We start from the raw sequence: 16,379 nt of genomic DNA, 5'->3' as shown, positions 1-16,379 counted from the left end.
GCCGCGGGGAGCATCACTTGTTCCCCGAAAATCCTGAGTATAAATTTTATTTGCCGTGCTTTTCTTTACACCGTTAGAAAAAGTATGGGATGGCCGTGACAGAAATGCATCTATACTTTCACATTAACGTCTAAAAGGAAAGCTAAGTAATATAAAATGAGTGTTACAATTATATGTTATTCAAAGAAACACGAGGTTACTCAATCTATAGTGCCATCGCGACAGTTTTGTTTCCCTGAACTCTATTAAAAACAAAATCCCAAACAAGATAATGTCGGAGCTCAAACAACACTCAGTTCTGCACATGTTGCTATCAGTCTTTGAAAATGATTCGCAGTTACCAAATTTGGCGCCCTCGTATGAGCGGATAACGCGTGCTCAAGGTGGCATGCACGTGACGAACAGTCTCATGCAAATTACGCGTAACCGTACCGCGCCCTGACGCCAGGGTAGAGTTGCCACGTGTTGAAAGTCGCACGTGCCGATCATTCATATGCAAATGAACTTCAAATATGACTTGATTTAGCTTTTGCTACGCTATAGAACAGATTAGTGGCAGCATGCCAGAACCCAAGGAAAGACGTCAAAGAATCCGTGGTTTTGATTTTCACAAAAACTAAAGCAGTCACAGCCTACTTACCATTCAAGCCACCGTGGAATTTCACTCATATTCCATATACGGACAGCACTAACTTTCCCTTAAATGTTACAACAGTCGTCAGAAAGCAGTAAAATGTCCCCAAAAGTAAAATTTAGCAAGGAGACTTCCGAAGCATTTACTTGGAAAACACTTAGGTTTTTCAGACAATTCTCATAGGTTTGTGCACAGGGGCATCAAGTGTTGTCCGTATATGCCATGGAACTCTTGTGCCGTGCTCTACAAACTTGGGACACGAGGATTTGCAAGATGATTTTCGTAGGACCACATAGTACATGTCATGTAGGCTTACACTTGAAAAATAAAATTCGTTGAGCATTTCAAATCACTTACCTCAAGAGTTTCATCTTGTCAAGTCAGTAACGATAGAGGCTTCTGTCATGTTTTCATCGTCTGAGTTGTCCAGTCATGTAAAATCCCACTGTGCTCTTTCTCGCATAGGCTTCCGAAGTATATACACAGTTCCAAATTTGACGCTTTCTACAACATTCTCATGATGGTCTGGTCATCACTGCTGAATTTGAAGTTTCCATCTGTCCTTGTTAATGTCAGCAGCGTGAACTTGAAGGCTCGACCCTCGAACACAAGCAGAATGTGGGTTTCAACTCAAAACAGTGCTGAATATTCAAAATGGCGCAACCTTGGCCACTTACTCGGATTGTATTGCTCCGCATGGAATTTTCCTTTAGTAAAATTTGATCTTCGATTGTAAATTAGGCCTATTGTAAATTAATTTAGCAACATGACATTCGATTTTAAAGTACAAAAAAATACTGCATAAAGCAGTGGGCTAAAATAAAACAAGAGGCCCTACTTTACATAAAACTGTTTCATGAAGGAAAGCTGAAATGAGGAGGTGATCGGCGAACTTGATTGGCGAACTTGGTTGGCGAACTTGATTGGTCAAAAGTGCTACACAAAGCCTTACCCTTCGGCCTTTCTCGCACCACTCCTGACACCTCTCGCCGGTACGGTTGTACCTACATTTACATGTGATACGGGGAACAATACTTGCGTTTTCAACGTGAAATAGACGGGTGCTCTTCCCTATAGCGCCCAGTCGAGTCCCCAGACTGGCTATGCTTAAAACTGAAAGGAGAAACTGTAACCCCAACGATTGGCACCAGTCTGGTCGCCAGAAGAAGAAAACTTTTCTCATCAGGAAGCGCTTTTATCAAGGTAGGCTTAGGTTAACAACTTTCGTTGACAAAGCTGGGACGTAACATGGCCGTAGCTGTGAAATGTTGTGAATTGTTGACTTTGCATGTTTTCGCAGGACAAAGAAAGCCGGCATTGTACAGTACAGTGCCACTTCAAGCATGTCAAGAGTCATGTGCCCGCTGAACGATAGGCCGGCCCACATGCATGACATGATGACAGTACAGTAGGCCTAGCATGACACCACATGATTGATTGCCGATTAGGCCTGTACTCAGTACGTGTATGAGACGCTTGAGAGAAGTTTGCAATGTGTGGTTAGCAGTGGACAACCCTTGTGTATGTGATTGTAATACCGTGCTGTATGTCTACATGTTTCTGATTTAAGCTAACCTCTGTCCCTAACACTCCCAAGCAAATCCTCCCATTTCAGTATGACTTTACATGCACCCTAGAGCCTCTATGGAAATGAAGCCAGAAATTTCAATTGGTCTGAATCCCCACTCATCGATACAAAACTAGATTTAGCCTTTATATCCCACCCAGTCATCCCCTTTTCTACATTTACTATTGGTACAACAAATCAAACATAGTTATTCTTTGTTTCCATGACAGAGAGGGCCTCAACAATGCCTAAAAGTACCGAGAAGGAGTTTTTCTTTCAGTTCAAAACAAAGGAGTTGTTGTCCAAACTCCACGTACCAATATCAATACCACTGAACATTAGCAGTCGGGAGTTTGTGGGTAGACTGGTGAATACACACAATCTGCCATGCTTTGTAGAGGAAGGTAGGTGAGATTCCAGACATTAGGTAGCTTAGCCTATTGGTTGTAATCATAATAGAAGAGGCACAGTGAAACAATCTTTACAAAAGAGTTAAGTGCGTATGTATTGGCTATGGCTAAGATTCACCTGTCCCTGTGGATAACTGTGACTAGTGACTACAACCACTTCCCTTAGACATGTGTGTTCCTACTAGCCACAGCCAGGTGATTTAGACACAGTAGACTTACATTAAAGCCACTTGGAATATAAAAACCAGTTTTCTTTGAAATGAAATAGAAAAACAAACCGGTATTTTTTAAAATAATTTATGTTTAGTATATTCATGACCACCAAAGTAGAATGGTTACCACAGATTAGAAAAACTGTTACTTATTTTTTGTTCACACTTTTTGCAAAGATAAGATATTCAGAGATAGGCCTACTTGCTAGGCTTTGAAATGAAGTCTCTTCATTCTAATTTGCAGACATCAATTTGAATCTTGATAAGTTTGTTGCCAAGGAGACGGCTGCATTTCATGATCAGAATGCACAAGAAGCCATTCAGACATTGCAGAAAGCCGGTGACGATGATATCGGAAATATTGCTGATAAATGGGCCAAGGCATACACACAGGTAGGAATTTGATCTTCGGTTGAGATCCATTTGGGTACACAGTAAAATACATGTAGGTCAGGAAGTTGTTGGCCACAACTGTTTGCTTGATCACCCTATGGTGGCCAAGAAAGAACACATCGCATGGCCTACACTGCATTCTACATGTACATGTATACTGGTGTGTGCTCAGAGGCAGAGCACGTGTGGCAAATTTTGAACTGAATACATACTATTTTTGCATCTGTGGAAAACACCCAAGTGTAAGGCATATTCATGCCCATTGTTAATAGAAATGCTTTGCATTGTGGTATTTTAAATCAAAATGTTCGATTTTTATTTTCAACTTGCAAACAGCTTGCGGTATTTACTTAACTGTTCTTGTTCAAAATCACGTTTCATAGGAGTGTGTGGCTTATGCACCGGATAGCAAGCCCAAACCAGAAGTAGGATTTGCAGAGCTGTATCACAAACTGATCCATTCACCAGCACTGGAGATTCTCTTTCGTTTGGAACATACTTACGCTGTGGCCGTAGAGGATGTTCTGATCCAGAGGGATCAGGCATTGGCTAAGCTTCAAGAAAGGTACCAATAGAGAATATTTTATTTCAAGAATGTTTCTTCTTTTTTTCTGAGAATTATGCATAAATTTGAAACAATTTTGCGAACAAAGCACAAGCACAAGTCCATGTAAGGCTGCGCTGATAGGGCAAACCTAGCATGTGCCTCCGAATGACCTCGCACACGTTTCATTTTAGGCGTACTCTGTTGCATTTTGCAACATTTTTTGAAATGTTCCATACCTCCAAAGAAGGGTTAGATAAAATTTTAGGGGTTATTTCTAGGAGAGCAAGATTGTGTGGCCAACTCAATTGGAAAATGAAATTTAACAGTGGTACCAATTATGATGTTTAATTTTGTGATGTTTGGATATTGATGTAAGAATATTAAAATTCATTCCACAGTGTGTTGAATTCTCATGTTTCTAGGCAAGCAGCTCAGATCCAACAAGCTGTTCAGAATCTTGATTACACCCATAATGACCAACAAGTCAACAGGTTAGCAGCTCAACACTTTGAAAACATCCAAGTAAGTCTGGCAGTTAAGGTTTATATAACATACAAACATTATACAACTTGGCATACAATGTCATTTACTTACTGTAATTGTCGTGAAATTCATTGACTAGAAATTTTCAAAGTTAACTGCAAGCCCTTTTTGCAAGTTGAGCAAGGTTTTGAGTTCAGCAAGCACCATCAATTTACAGTTTGGCTCATCAAGATTTCCCTCAACTAAGGGAAAATTACAAGAAATGCACCATTTGAATGTTAAACAGACTTATGGTTTATTTTCTCGTTTAGTTTGAAGAAGCCAAATGGGACAGTGAATTGAAGAATCTTCAAGACACTCAGAGATTGGAATTCCGTAACTGGATCGAGCAGTTAGGAGATGATATGGAGAACGGTACTGAAGGACCTGTGAGTCGCAGGATACGAGCCATGTCAGACTCATTGCCGGCGCCGAGGAGGAAAGAACTTGTAGAAGAGCCTAGACTGGAGGAAAGTTTCACCATCCATCTCGGTAAAAGCAGAAATCTTGAAGAAAATTGAGGCCCTGTGCTATAGTGGTGGCATTTCTGTCAGTCGGACAAGCAAAAATGGCAACTTGGTCAGATTGTATTCAGGGTCGTATGATATGTAAATGCCATGCAGTGTCTGGTCAATAGATGGGGCAAACACTAGTGACTGGTACATTTCTGTTGATACTGTTATATCGCAGTGGACTTCACCTGGACATTGTAGTCATTTCCTGTACTTTGTTATCCATTCATCAGGTGCACAGATGAAAACCATGCATAATATTCGATTGATGTCCGTAGATGTCTTAGATCTCTGCAAACACAAACCAAACAGAGAGGGGTGAGTTGAGCTGATAATGCAGACTTACATGTAAGAAGTTTCTTTGAGAAGTTTAATCTCTCTCTTTTCATTCTTAAACCACTGCTGGGTGAAAATGAAACAGTTGATTTGTCATTATGTTTGTTTTTTTTGGTTTGGTATTTATTTTAAAAATTAATATCTCAGTTTTTTGTCCTTTCAATAATCAGTGCCTCAATGGATACAATTTCCTGTCTACCGTTCTACCCGTTCAGTGAGTTTTCAGGTTGTGAGCCAGACAGAAGTTGAATCAATTGAAACTGGAAAATTATTACTTATTGCTGGCAAATTTTCACAGTGTTGACTTGATCTTTTGACAGTGGTTCTTATTTCCCTCAACCCCAGAGGTTGCAAATATCGACATCTTTGTTGTCATACTCATAATCCGTCCTCAGTCTCACTATGACCTTTGATCTTTGACAGTGGGTCTCTTGAACCTCAACCCCAGAGGTTACAAACAGCGATGTCCTTGTTTTCTTATTCCTTGTCCGGCCTCATTCTCATGGTGGACGACAGGATCAACTCTTACACGGGCATCAAGCGAGGTAATCATACAAGTAAACCATCAAAAATTTACGAATATGGCCATTTTTAGGGGTAAAATTTGCACGATTGTGAATGTTTCATATAAAATTATTCATGGGAGAAATTTACATAATTTGAAGATGTAAGAACAGGACAAAATATGAGCCAAAAAGAATTGACGTGCTAGGATTCACATCATCTTTTTCCCCCAGCTATTTGTTCAAAGCTGGTTGACCTTGTGTTTTTTTTTGGACAGATTTTGCAGCTGTTTGCCAGCAGTCGACTGATTTCCACTTTCCTGACCTTGACACTCAGTTGAGAGTGATTCAGCAACATGCCGTACAAGCCAACACCATACGCAGAGCAAGAAAAGCTGAGAAGATTAGCCAAGATGGTGAGTGACTAAAGATCGTTTTGCATGAGACCCAAGTATCTCCTGCATCCTTGCTTCCTTCATTGTTGATTTATAATTTCACTAATTACATACAGAGCTCAACGTTTTTTTAATTTCGAGATTATCTTCTGCCACAATTTATTATTTTAATATTTCCTCCTCATAATTACTTTCAAAGTTGTCCTCCAACTGTAGTTTTATTCATTGCGCAGGATCTTTTCATGATTGTTTTTTGTATTGTATTTGTTCAGCAAAGTAACCTGCATATTTGTTGTTGCATACTTCGCTGCTTGGTTATGCAAGCTGTCAGATTAGACAACTCTTCTGCCAAGTCAAGTATTTTTTGTCGAGTTTTGCTCAGCAAAGAAAGTTTCTGAGGTTTATTCCCTACCTTTGATCCTGTTCAGTTTGGATGCGAAGATATTAAGCCCAAGGTGAAATAAAGTGGTTGTTTCTTCACTCCTAGGGTCTAGCAATGGTAGTGCTGACCGAAGATCAGTGGCATCAAATCAATCCAGACAGTCTTCAGAAGATGGTGAAGTCACTTCCAATCTCAAGACAGGTAGAATTTTGTTGTACATCAAAATCTGTATCCAAAGTTCTAAAAGTTTTCCATTTTCCAATCATACTTTCTCTACTCTTTGCCTGGTCTTCGTAATGTGATCTATTACAATCCCAGAGATGTGTGAGCAACCACAGGAGACGTGCAAAATACTTCAGCTTGCTTTAGATCAATTGTACATTGAACACACAACACTGACTTGAACAGAAGTTGAATTTTACCCTCCCAATGCTACCGATGCTTTCCAGTCTCACGTAAGAAATGTGGAGAGACTTTTCCTTCTTAATCTCTGTGGATCTTTATCTGTCCTTTTTTCACTTTGGCTGAGACAACAGCAAGTGCTCTCTGGATAATTGCTCAGTGAGGTACTCACACAGCAAGTTAGCACTCATTGTCTCGTTGTGTCCTCCTCAGGGGATTTCTACATCACCAAACATTCCAACTTGGCTGAGGTACATATTGTCTTTCATCTTGTTGCCGATGATAGCCTCCGTAGCAGTGACATCAACTCGCGTCATCCCTGTATCCTGGCTCTCCGGAATATTTTGAAATGCTGCGTAGAGTTTGACATTCATGCCATAACTCTACCACTGTTCCTACTCTATGAAATGTATGAGGTTAGTGGAGTCATGTATGCAGGTGTAATTGATTGCAAACAAAGATTACTATATATTGTGTTCCCTGGAATATTCAGCTTGAGTAATGTTGAATGATTTCATTTCATGTAATGAATGATGTCACTGGACTTTTGTCTTGGATAGGTCCGAGAAAGACTTTCTTCATTTATTGAGATTTTAATTTAAATTTATATTTTAATTTTAATTTAAATTTTAAATAAAATAGGCAGATGTCCGAGAATGTGCATTTCATTTAAAACTTTATTCCCTGTGGTCAAGGCCTGTCAAAGGCCACCCATCAAAGAGCACTTGAAGGCCCCTTGAAGACAACTCAGTGAGGATGCCAAAAAAACAAATGTTGAATGGATACAAAAGGGAGGAGTTAATTATGAAAATTAACTAATTATGAAAATTTATTCATTTATTGAAACTGGTAATCGGGATGATATATACTGTTTGTTTTAAATGAAATGAGGTCAATTGGTAAAGGGGTGTGAATTTGATTATTTATGCAAATTAATTCATCCTTCAGGAGATGACAATCGCTTGGTGTGTGAAGCGGGCGGAGCTTGTGTTGAAGTGCATCAAAGGTTTTATGATGGAGATGGCTCAATGGGGTGGAAGTGAGAGTCGAACCATCCAGTTTGTCGTTCCAAAGGTACCAGGCATTACATGTAATTATTATTATTATTAATTTTTTCTGGTAATGACACCAAAGATTCCTTAAAAGTGCCCTAGGTACTGAAGCTCACAAGCAAGAAACCTGTAGAGAGGAGAAAATTAGAAGCAGCAACAGGTTTAGAGGTGGGAGGAAAACCCCAGAGGAATATTCTGGGTAAAATCATGAAGGAAGGACACAGAAGGAGTTCGGACTGCCCGGGATCTAACATCTGGCCAATTGCCGCTTTCTGGCATGCCTGGTATGTCCATAGCCAGAGCACAGTGAATGATTGCTACACACCACCTGTTTCACAACTATAAGCCCCCTTTTGTACCCTATGATCATCGCTGTAATTCTTCGCTGGTAATCTGCATCCATAAAATGTTTAATACTGCAGTATAGGAAGTTGAATATTCATGCCATCATTGGTGCTTGGTATGATCTGACAACAACATCGAATTTAATGCTTGTGCAGTTGCTCGTATGAGGCTGTGTACCCGAAGTGTTCATGTGCAGTCATTGCCCTTATCAAACGCTTTCTTCAGGACTTATTTTGGGAATAAATAGCCAAGTTGTTTATAAGATTTTGTGTTTTATTGAAATCATTTTTATTACGGAATACACACATAAAGGTATTTTATGAGATCTCATGATCACTCCTTGTGACGAAGTGCATTTTGTTTTTCGTGAACTTAACTGTCCTGTGGTGGTAAACATGTTAGCCAGTCTTAGCCAAATTCATACAAAGACTTTGAAAACTGATGTTTTGGAGTGACAAAATAAAATTACAAACATTGCATGGATAATGGAAAAGTGCATCAAAATCTTTTTTAAAAATTATTCACGGCGGCAAAAGTAAATCTACTCTTAAATATTTTTTCTTTCTATTTCCTGGTCACTGCAATAAGTTGCAGTTAATTGCAAAGAAAACACCACAAATATTGCTAGGATATTACTGAACCGACTTGTCCAGCTAAGCTGCAGGCAGCAATCAGGCAGTTTTTGAATGTTTACTATTGTTCGTCTGACCGGGCAGTGATGATCATCGAGCACTTTGATGTGCCAGGGTTGTAACTCCTTCTGTGTCCTTCTTGCAATGTACAATGTCATGAGACATTAATTCCGTCATATGACCAAGGTCTGTTGTGTAATTGTCATTAAAGCAACCTTTACTATATACATTTAATATACATATAATGCAAGCTGGTATTGAGCATTTGAATATTATCTACACAAATCTGCACATTATTTTGTTTGGTTATTTCAGGGTATTTCTGATGATCTGTTTGCTCAACTCAGTGCGATGCTACCACAAATCTTCAGGCTCTCAAGAACGTTAGATCTTTCACAGCATAAATAGAAACGTGGACAATATATTGTAACACTTCATCAGCATTGTTGAGATTAACATCAACAAGCCTATTTTCAGTATGTCCCATGGAGTTAGGTGTGTACCTTCTACGGAACTCTCTGTTTACCTCTGTTTATTGCCTTTTTATCATACCAACAGAACGTTAGAAGTGGCTATAAAAACACATTCCAGATTCTTTACAAAACTAGCCGATTTGCCAAATTGAATTCTAGACTTGGTGAATGTTGGACGATTTGCCCTACCAAATTTTAATCCTCCCTAATATCCAATTCCTGACTGTACTATGCATCTGATAAATTATGCATAGTACATTCCCAACCGTTAAACCAAACACTTACATGATGTTTGATTTCTGTGGAATCTTGCATTTTGGCATTACAGTTGATCGATTTAAACACTTACTTACTTTAGCAGCTACCAAAAAATGCTTGTCAGGTAACATAGTAAGCAGCATATTTTTTAATCCTTGTTCAAGTTGTATGCCCTGCAGTGCTCTCAGAATGATATTTCACATGATTTTGTGCTTTTAGATTAAAAGCTTTCCCTAAACAGGAACCAGCTTTGGGATTGTGAGTGTACATTTTACCAAAAATTTACTGCTGTTTGATTCATGTCCAGGTTTCATTGTTTAAAGAAATCTAACTTAAATATCTTTACCAAATATGAAGTACTTCTGTGTTTACATAAACCAGACATTTGAGCATGTTCAGTTTCATTTTGAATTAAAACTCCTGTTAACACTTATGTCATATGTCCATTTTGTATTTGAAACATTGTTAGAGTACTAGTCATGCCAAATACACAGCTGAAACTATGAATACAGAAGCACTGAAACTTTGGGTATAATGGGATTAATTTTTATCCAATTTATTGATTTTTTCATCCATGTTATTACACAATATACACAGTAGAAAATACATGTATCCACAGGCACACAAAACCACTTTTATCTGCTCATCAAGTTTTCTTTAAAACACATATACATCACCAACACTGAAAACAATTACTGTATTTCTCAGCCCGTGCAGTAAAAATCATGAACTTGATTTGTAATCTTTAGAAGAACAATTCTGTGAATTATCTGAACGGATCATGTAATAAATCATGCAACATGTTAACAATCAGTCCATTTTGACACATTTCTATCTTCTGATCAAAATGTTCTGATTGGGCCTTTCATTCTACAAAATTTGCGTAGCATATGAAGGACTATGTATGAAGGACAGTGTAACGAAAATAACCGTGTCCTTATGAAGAAATTCTGACGACCAGTTTTGCTTGAAGATGTATGTTTGTGAAATATCAGTGGTTAGAGATCAGGCTGGTGGTTTCTCATCTTTAGAGGGCGTTATTCCAAGCCAATGGGTACAGTTCAATCTGGAACATTTCAGCATGGCAGTTTAGTTGAATAAAACCCTTTAGCAAAACTGTGTCCAAATTCCTGAAACTGAAAGTTCTACAGATTTCCACTTAGAAACCTAATTCTTGTTATGGAAATAACACTCAAATACTCTGGTATTTCAGAAGAAAATGACATCTGACAAAGATAAGGTCCCATACCTGGTCTTCCAAGACTTTCCCAGTGAGACATAGATACATTTGTAATGTAAGAGGCAGTTTTAATTCTCCATGATTTTAACAGAGATCTTAGATAAAATCTAGCAGCAATCCAACCCATGAGCACCAATCATGCGGATCTCCAAACTCCTTCCCTATACCTTTACTGGTTTCTGCTCATTGCATACTATGTACATTGTTTTACATTATACTCCTTGGCCGATCCATAACCCCCATTCCCCAACAGTCTTACTTAAATCAACTCTGCCCTTGCAGATTCTCCTGCATTTCAATTTAGAGGGAGGTTTAACTATGGTAAAGTATCCTGCTTAAGAACAGTACCACCTTGATACTCTGGTTGGATTCAAATCCACAATCTGCAAACCTTGTCATTATATCTACATGCCACATTGCGATTAGTATCTGGTCAACAGCAGGCACATGTCAACGTTTGTGCAGTGAAGAGGTAATTTATCATAAAATGTGCTTCTAATGGACACAAATGCCTCAAGTTGGGTTCGAACCTCCATCCTGGAGATAAGAGACCAGCCTAAAAATCACTGCCAAACAGCTAGGTTTTTAAAATAAATAATAGTACTTGATGTGCAAGGAGTGTTGGTCAATCACTCTCTTCGCTGTCTCGCTGTAACGATTGCACAAAGCTGTCAAATTCAGCTTGATTCTCCTCGAACTTTGCAATTTGTGTCGGCAGCATTTCCTTCAAAGAAACGTTCCAAGAAAATATTTTTAGTAAAAACCAAAATCATCACCATCAAGTTTCTCCTAAGAACTTGCACTAGTAATGAACTTTTGTTGGTCAGCTTTGCCCATAGTTCACTTCTACGACAGAATGGCGCCCTCAACAGTTCAGGCTCGAGGCAGATATACAAATTAGCCTTAGTTTTCTGCCTGTGGTATGTTTGTCTCATTTCATTAGCACAATTCAAAGGATGCACTTACCAGGGTTTCTTCCAATGACGGTTGATTATCAAACATGACCAACGGAGGCGCCATTTGGAATTGCCGATAGAAACTCACAACATCACCATTGCTCTCAGGTTTGGCAAATGCTGGATTCTAAACGAGAAAATCAATTAAAAACACTGATGTCAGAACTTGGACAAAGTATATTATCACAAGGTTAGAATATATACAACATGCATAACTACAACTAACCCAAACTATAAACAAACTCATCAGCCTATATGATGTCTTTGTGATAACTTCATGATTTGTGTACTTACAAATTCCACCATAACAAAGTCTTCAGCGACTGAATGTTGACTTTGGGTCGACTCCTTGGAATTCTGGGAAGAGGAAGAAGCTTGACCCTCAGGCTGGTCTGACAACGTCTGTCCAAACAAAACCAAAAATTGTAAATATCATTCTCAGGAACTCAGACTGCTGGAAGGTACTCCTGTATAGGAAATGCAGATGTAACGGAGTAATTGAACATTGCCTCATTTGGTTCAAGACTGGGCTACAACTCCGACATTATCTCTTTCCCCTCCCACGCAAACAAACAAAGAGATGGACAGACAGACAGTTCTTATTCTCTCATCAGATGGTACACAAACCTGTTCTGGGGAGCTGGATTTGTCTTTACTGGAGTTGTCGAGGGAGGTATGTTCTAGCAGCAATGAAGAGAAGGGTATATCACTGGCGATAATCTCACTCTGATGACAGAAAAAGAGCATGAAAAAAGTGAAGGGAGAAATCTGTGATCAAAATGGAAGAAATGTACTTGGATACTTCACGTCATTTATGTTAGTTCAAATCAACCATATTTTGGAGTATGCATTCAAGTAGATGGTTTTGCTGATTCTAAAGACCAGGCTTCAGATATAATATTTTGAAAAAGCATGGTACAAAGCTGTACATTTCCTGCAATAGATTCAGGTGGGTTAGGCAGGTCTTTTGGAAGGTGTTAGGATGTCTAGTGTACTGTTCCCATGTCAGAGCAACACTGCTTACTGGATCAGGCTGATGTTTTGGTGATGCAAAGGCACCGAGCTTCCCTGAGAATACGTCAGATCCTAAACCATGGCTGCTCCTGGCAAAAGAAATCCAAGCAAATTAGGATTGATACTGATCAGAAGATTTCAAACTGAAAACTTTATGTCCAATATTGCTAAAAGCAACAACTGTTTTTGAAGTGAATCTACACATTTGAGATTATTAACAGCCATTTCTTACCCTCTAGGTCTGTCTTCTGTGACCTTTGACCTGCTTGGGGATGGGGTTGTAAAGTCACCATGCAAGATGTAAGGATCTGGTGGTGAGGTAGAGAACGAAGTTGCACATAGATCTTGAGAGCCTTCCAACGTTGAGGAGTCATCCAGTCTTCAGATCAATGTCAAGAAAAGACATTTGTCTTAAGTGTATAATAAGGAAGACTTCTACTGAGATGGAAAGAGTTTAGAGAACCCCCCCAAGGTTAAACTTTAAATTTTAGACCATATTATCTGAGGGGAAACAAAGCAAAGTACTCATATACCTAAATGTAACAACAAAACGGCAAAATAAATTTGCGTGTGTGAAGCCTTTGATGAGACAAGTTGCTCGACTCCAACACATATCACTAAAACATTTAAAATTTTCTAAATTTAATTGTAACTGCCCTGAAACTAGGCAAGTCGACTCCTAGAGCTCTATACAACGATGAGTCAGAAGATAAGCGTTTGATGACCTCACCCTGGTGCAAGTGTTGTTCCTGGACTTCTATGTTTAGGACTTGAGCTACCATAGTAATCATCTCTTACAGTTACCGGACTGATGCTACTTCTCTGTAGTTGACTGTGGGATTGATTCACAGACAAAAATAAGATGAAGGTCGAAGTACAAATGCATTTAGGACATCAAAGTTTTAACTTGAATTCAACACCATCAAAGGCCCTGTATTCAAATCAGTTACTTGAAATTATCCTCATAACACAGCAAACAGGGCCTATGTAAGTTTTCTCTGTAATGTAAAGATTGGTTGATCTGGGCCCAATTTCACGGCGCTGCTTACCGCAAGCGAAAAATCAGCGCTTACTGTAGCAGAAAATTCTGCACTTAAGCTGAACGTATTTCCCAGGTTAGCAAGGAATCGTGGCTTGTGCGAATGCCTACATCCCGTAACAAGGATTCTGTGCTTAAAGGAATAGTGCAGAATTTTTCTGCTTGCGTTGTTAGCGTAGAATGGAGATCGTAAGTGCGGAATTCTGCAGCAAGCAGCGCAATGAAATTGGGCCTTGTTCACAAAGAATCTTCAATGTCATACTTACTGCACAGACAAGGTAAGCTTGGTCCTGTACGCTACAGACAGGAAAACAGAACCAATAGGGGTAGCTACTGAACCCACATTCAAGGAATGGAAGTCTGTTGGGTGGACAGGAAAACATCAGGGCATTATATGATATATTAATTTCTGTTTAAACTGTATATACTAGAGTTCAAGTTGTTAAGAAATGTTAAGAGTCTGTAGGTTGTGCAAAGAATTTAGAAGGATGTGTGGGGTAATCAATCAGTGAGAATAAAGCAACTTGAGCTTACTTTCACCCAGGAAGGACAGCTTCATCTCGCCGTAGTACATGCGAGACATGACCCGGTAGTCTGCTCCTAGCTGGTGCCGGGCAATGCGGTATGCTGGTGTGATCCTGGAGATACATATCAGTGACTTGAGCAGGAGACCAAGGCGATTGTAGACGGCGTAGTGGATCTTGGCATTAGGATCAACAGTTTCATTGACAACCAAACTCCAACATTCCAGCACCATTTTGTCACCCTGAATAATAACAAACAAAATTAGTTACAAGACAAAATAACTCACATTTCAATATTCTGACAATTATCAGAAATAAGAAACTCATACTCAAAACTATTTGGTCCCATTGATGAGGAGCAGTTACCTCAAGGTGTTTATCTCACCTCGTTGGTTTCCAAGGACACTTCCACATTTAACGGGGAGCCCACCCTCGGAAGTTCTTGAGCAAGGAGTTTCTTGACATTACTCTTAATAGTTGGATTGTCGTAAACAGCTAGATTGAACTGTGTGAATAAAACAAGGACAAATATAAACACTTCACTGTGCATGGATACTCAGAAAGTTGATTTCTTTTAGATTTCTAGTTAAAAGCACATTGCAGTTATTCCAAAATGGATGGGAATGGGGATGTTGTCATGCTTACCCAGTCTGTTCCATCAGATTTGGCTTTGGATGCAGAATCAATTTTTTCTCCAGAACGAGACTGTATAATCACCTGCACAGACTGTTGCAAAGATGAAATATTTGTATCATTAGTACTTTATGTTTCTGCATTCAAAGTAAAAGTTTTTATGGAAACAAGTGCTGATATCATGAACATATGGAATACATTGAGCCTGGTAGTTATCATATCTTGAACAAAATGTTTCTTCAGATCTCTGCTTCAGACTAACCAAATACAAACAGAATATTCATTTTTGATTTAATGAGATTCTGACATTAGGGTATTTTTTATCACCTTAAATGCCATGAACTTGATGAACTTGTTGAGATCTCTGAGCTCTCTGTCATTCAAGTTACTACTACTAGCTGAGGCAGTGCTGATGCGTAATGGACTGGATTCCTCGAATGAGCCTTTGGCCATCATGATTCATAGTCAACTGCAAGGAAAAACTGATTGAAAAAGGCGACATGATGCTGTCAAAATAGCATTCTTGAAAATCGTCATTAACACAAAATGCCTCGTAAAAAAGTAAATTGGATCCTGGTCCCTAATGTCCCCACATATTTTTTTCCCAGGTTTTGATAACGTTTCAACGTCTTTCAAGTTTCTATTTGGCAATGTTTGTCCCTTTTTTCCTTCCCACAATGCCTTTCTACCATTGTTCAAAATCACCCATGCAGAATTTGCAATAAGGCTTATAGGCCTAATAGTCTGCACATTCAATATGTCTAGCGGCAAGCAAGAGTTTCATACGTGAACAACACTAATTTTCCATTAAATATGTTATAACAGCCATAAGAAAGTGATAATACATGTATGTCCTAAAGAGGCCAGGCATGACGGGGGCAGGGGGCGCATCAAGTGTTCTCTGTATCTGTCCCTAGCAGCAGCCTAAAAAACGTTTCCACTTTTTGTCTGAAAATACATCAAGCACGTGGTCTAGGCTTCTACTCCCCCATTGTCCCCACAGACTTGTATAAAAGCTGAGGTCAGGCTTAAGGATCACCGGTACATCACAATCAAAAGTGCCAATGAACAACGGATTGCGTCACATCGATGAGTGAATATCGACTGCAAACAAGGCACACACACATGATGATGTAACAGACGTGTACTGTCGAGTCACACTCGGCACCAGTCACGCCAGTGACAGCTTAGGCATTAATTATCCGAAAAATATCCCCTGATGTTAACATTTTATTTACCTCAGACACATCCAACAGACAAATGTGTCATCGTACGCCAAGCTGGCACAAATACAATGTTTTTCTCCACTCCTGAGTGTGGGAATTTCGCAAAATGAAGCCCAAAGTCAATCCAACATCTACCGTAGTCCACAGATTGTAAATGTAATGTTATGATTTT

At 39.2% G+C, this 16,379-nt stretch overlaps 3 protein-coding genes across 5 annotated transcripts in view; 1 reads left to right on the top strand and 2 right to left on the bottom strand.

Annotated features, from left to right (window-relative positions):
- The window catches only part of gcc1 (GRIP and coiled-coil domain containing 1), a 109,261-nt gene extending 107,998 nt beyond the window's left edge, over window positions 1-1,263 (bottom strand). The window contains exon 1 of the mRNA XM_087130595.1: window positions 992-1,263. The gene's annotated coding sequence lies outside the window, so the exon portion shown is untranslated. The remainder of the gene's footprint in view (window positions 1-991) is intronic.
- A 432-nt stretch (window positions 1,264-1,695) lies between these two features.
- Window positions 1,696-10,008, top strand: LOC110975500 (FERRY endosomal RAB5 effector complex subunit 3-like). 3 transcript variants are annotated; one of them, XM_087130592.1, is made up of 14 exons: window positions 1,793-1,837; window positions 1,935-2,133; window positions 2,432-2,605; window positions 3,068-3,216; window positions 3,600-3,781; window positions 4,186-4,285; window positions 4,558-4,777; window positions 5,031-5,115; window positions 5,557-5,678; window positions 5,915-6,052; window positions 6,519-6,614; window positions 7,029-7,231; window positions 7,764-7,889; window positions 9,160-10,008. In XM_087130592.1, exons 2-14 carry the CDS (start codon window positions 2,127-2,129, stop codon window positions 9,250-9,252), a joined length of 1,695 nt encoding a protein of 564 aa, XP_086986718.1. In that variant the 5' UTR covers window positions 1,793-1,837; window positions 1,935-2,126; the 3' UTR covers window positions 9,253-10,008. The 3 variants fall into 3 exon arrangements, with proteins under 3 accessions (XP_022083732.2, XP_086986718.1, XP_022083733.2); XM_022228041.2 differs by having other exon boundaries at window positions 1,935-2,155; XM_022228040.2 differs by lacking the exon at window positions 1,935-2,133 and having other exon boundaries at window positions 1,696-1,837.
- Window positions 10,009-10,099: 91 nt separating this feature from the next.
- On the bottom strand, window positions 10,100-16,379 carry atg13 (autophagy related 13). The gene is made up of 13 exons (XM_022228042.2): window positions 16,220-16,379; window positions 15,309-15,463; window positions 14,994-15,074; window positions 14,734-14,853; window positions 14,359-14,590; window positions 14,091-14,184; window positions 13,516-13,617; window positions 13,018-13,164; window positions 12,796-12,874; window positions 12,399-12,497; window positions 12,066-12,173; window positions 11,782-11,898; window positions 10,100-11,539 (listed from the first exon to the last, which is right to left on the bottom strand). Exons 2-13 carry the CDS (start codon window positions 15,435-15,437, stop codon window positions 11,441-11,443), a joined length of 1,407 nt encoding a protein of 468 aa, XP_022083734.2. The 5' UTR covers window positions 15,438-15,463; window positions 16,220-16,379; the 3' UTR covers window positions 10,100-11,440.

The sequence above is a fragment of the Acanthaster planci genome, linkage group LG20 (genome assembly GCF_054643075.1).
Source record: "Acanthaster planci isolate LZ-2023a linkage group LG20, COTS_SCS, whole genome shotgun sequence".
Lineage (NCBI taxonomy): Eukaryota > Metazoa > Echinodermata > Asteroidea > Valvatida > Acanthasteridae > Acanthaster > Acanthaster planci.
Note: the sequence above shows the minus strand (reverse complement) of the source record. Positions and strands in the feature narration are given on the sequence as shown.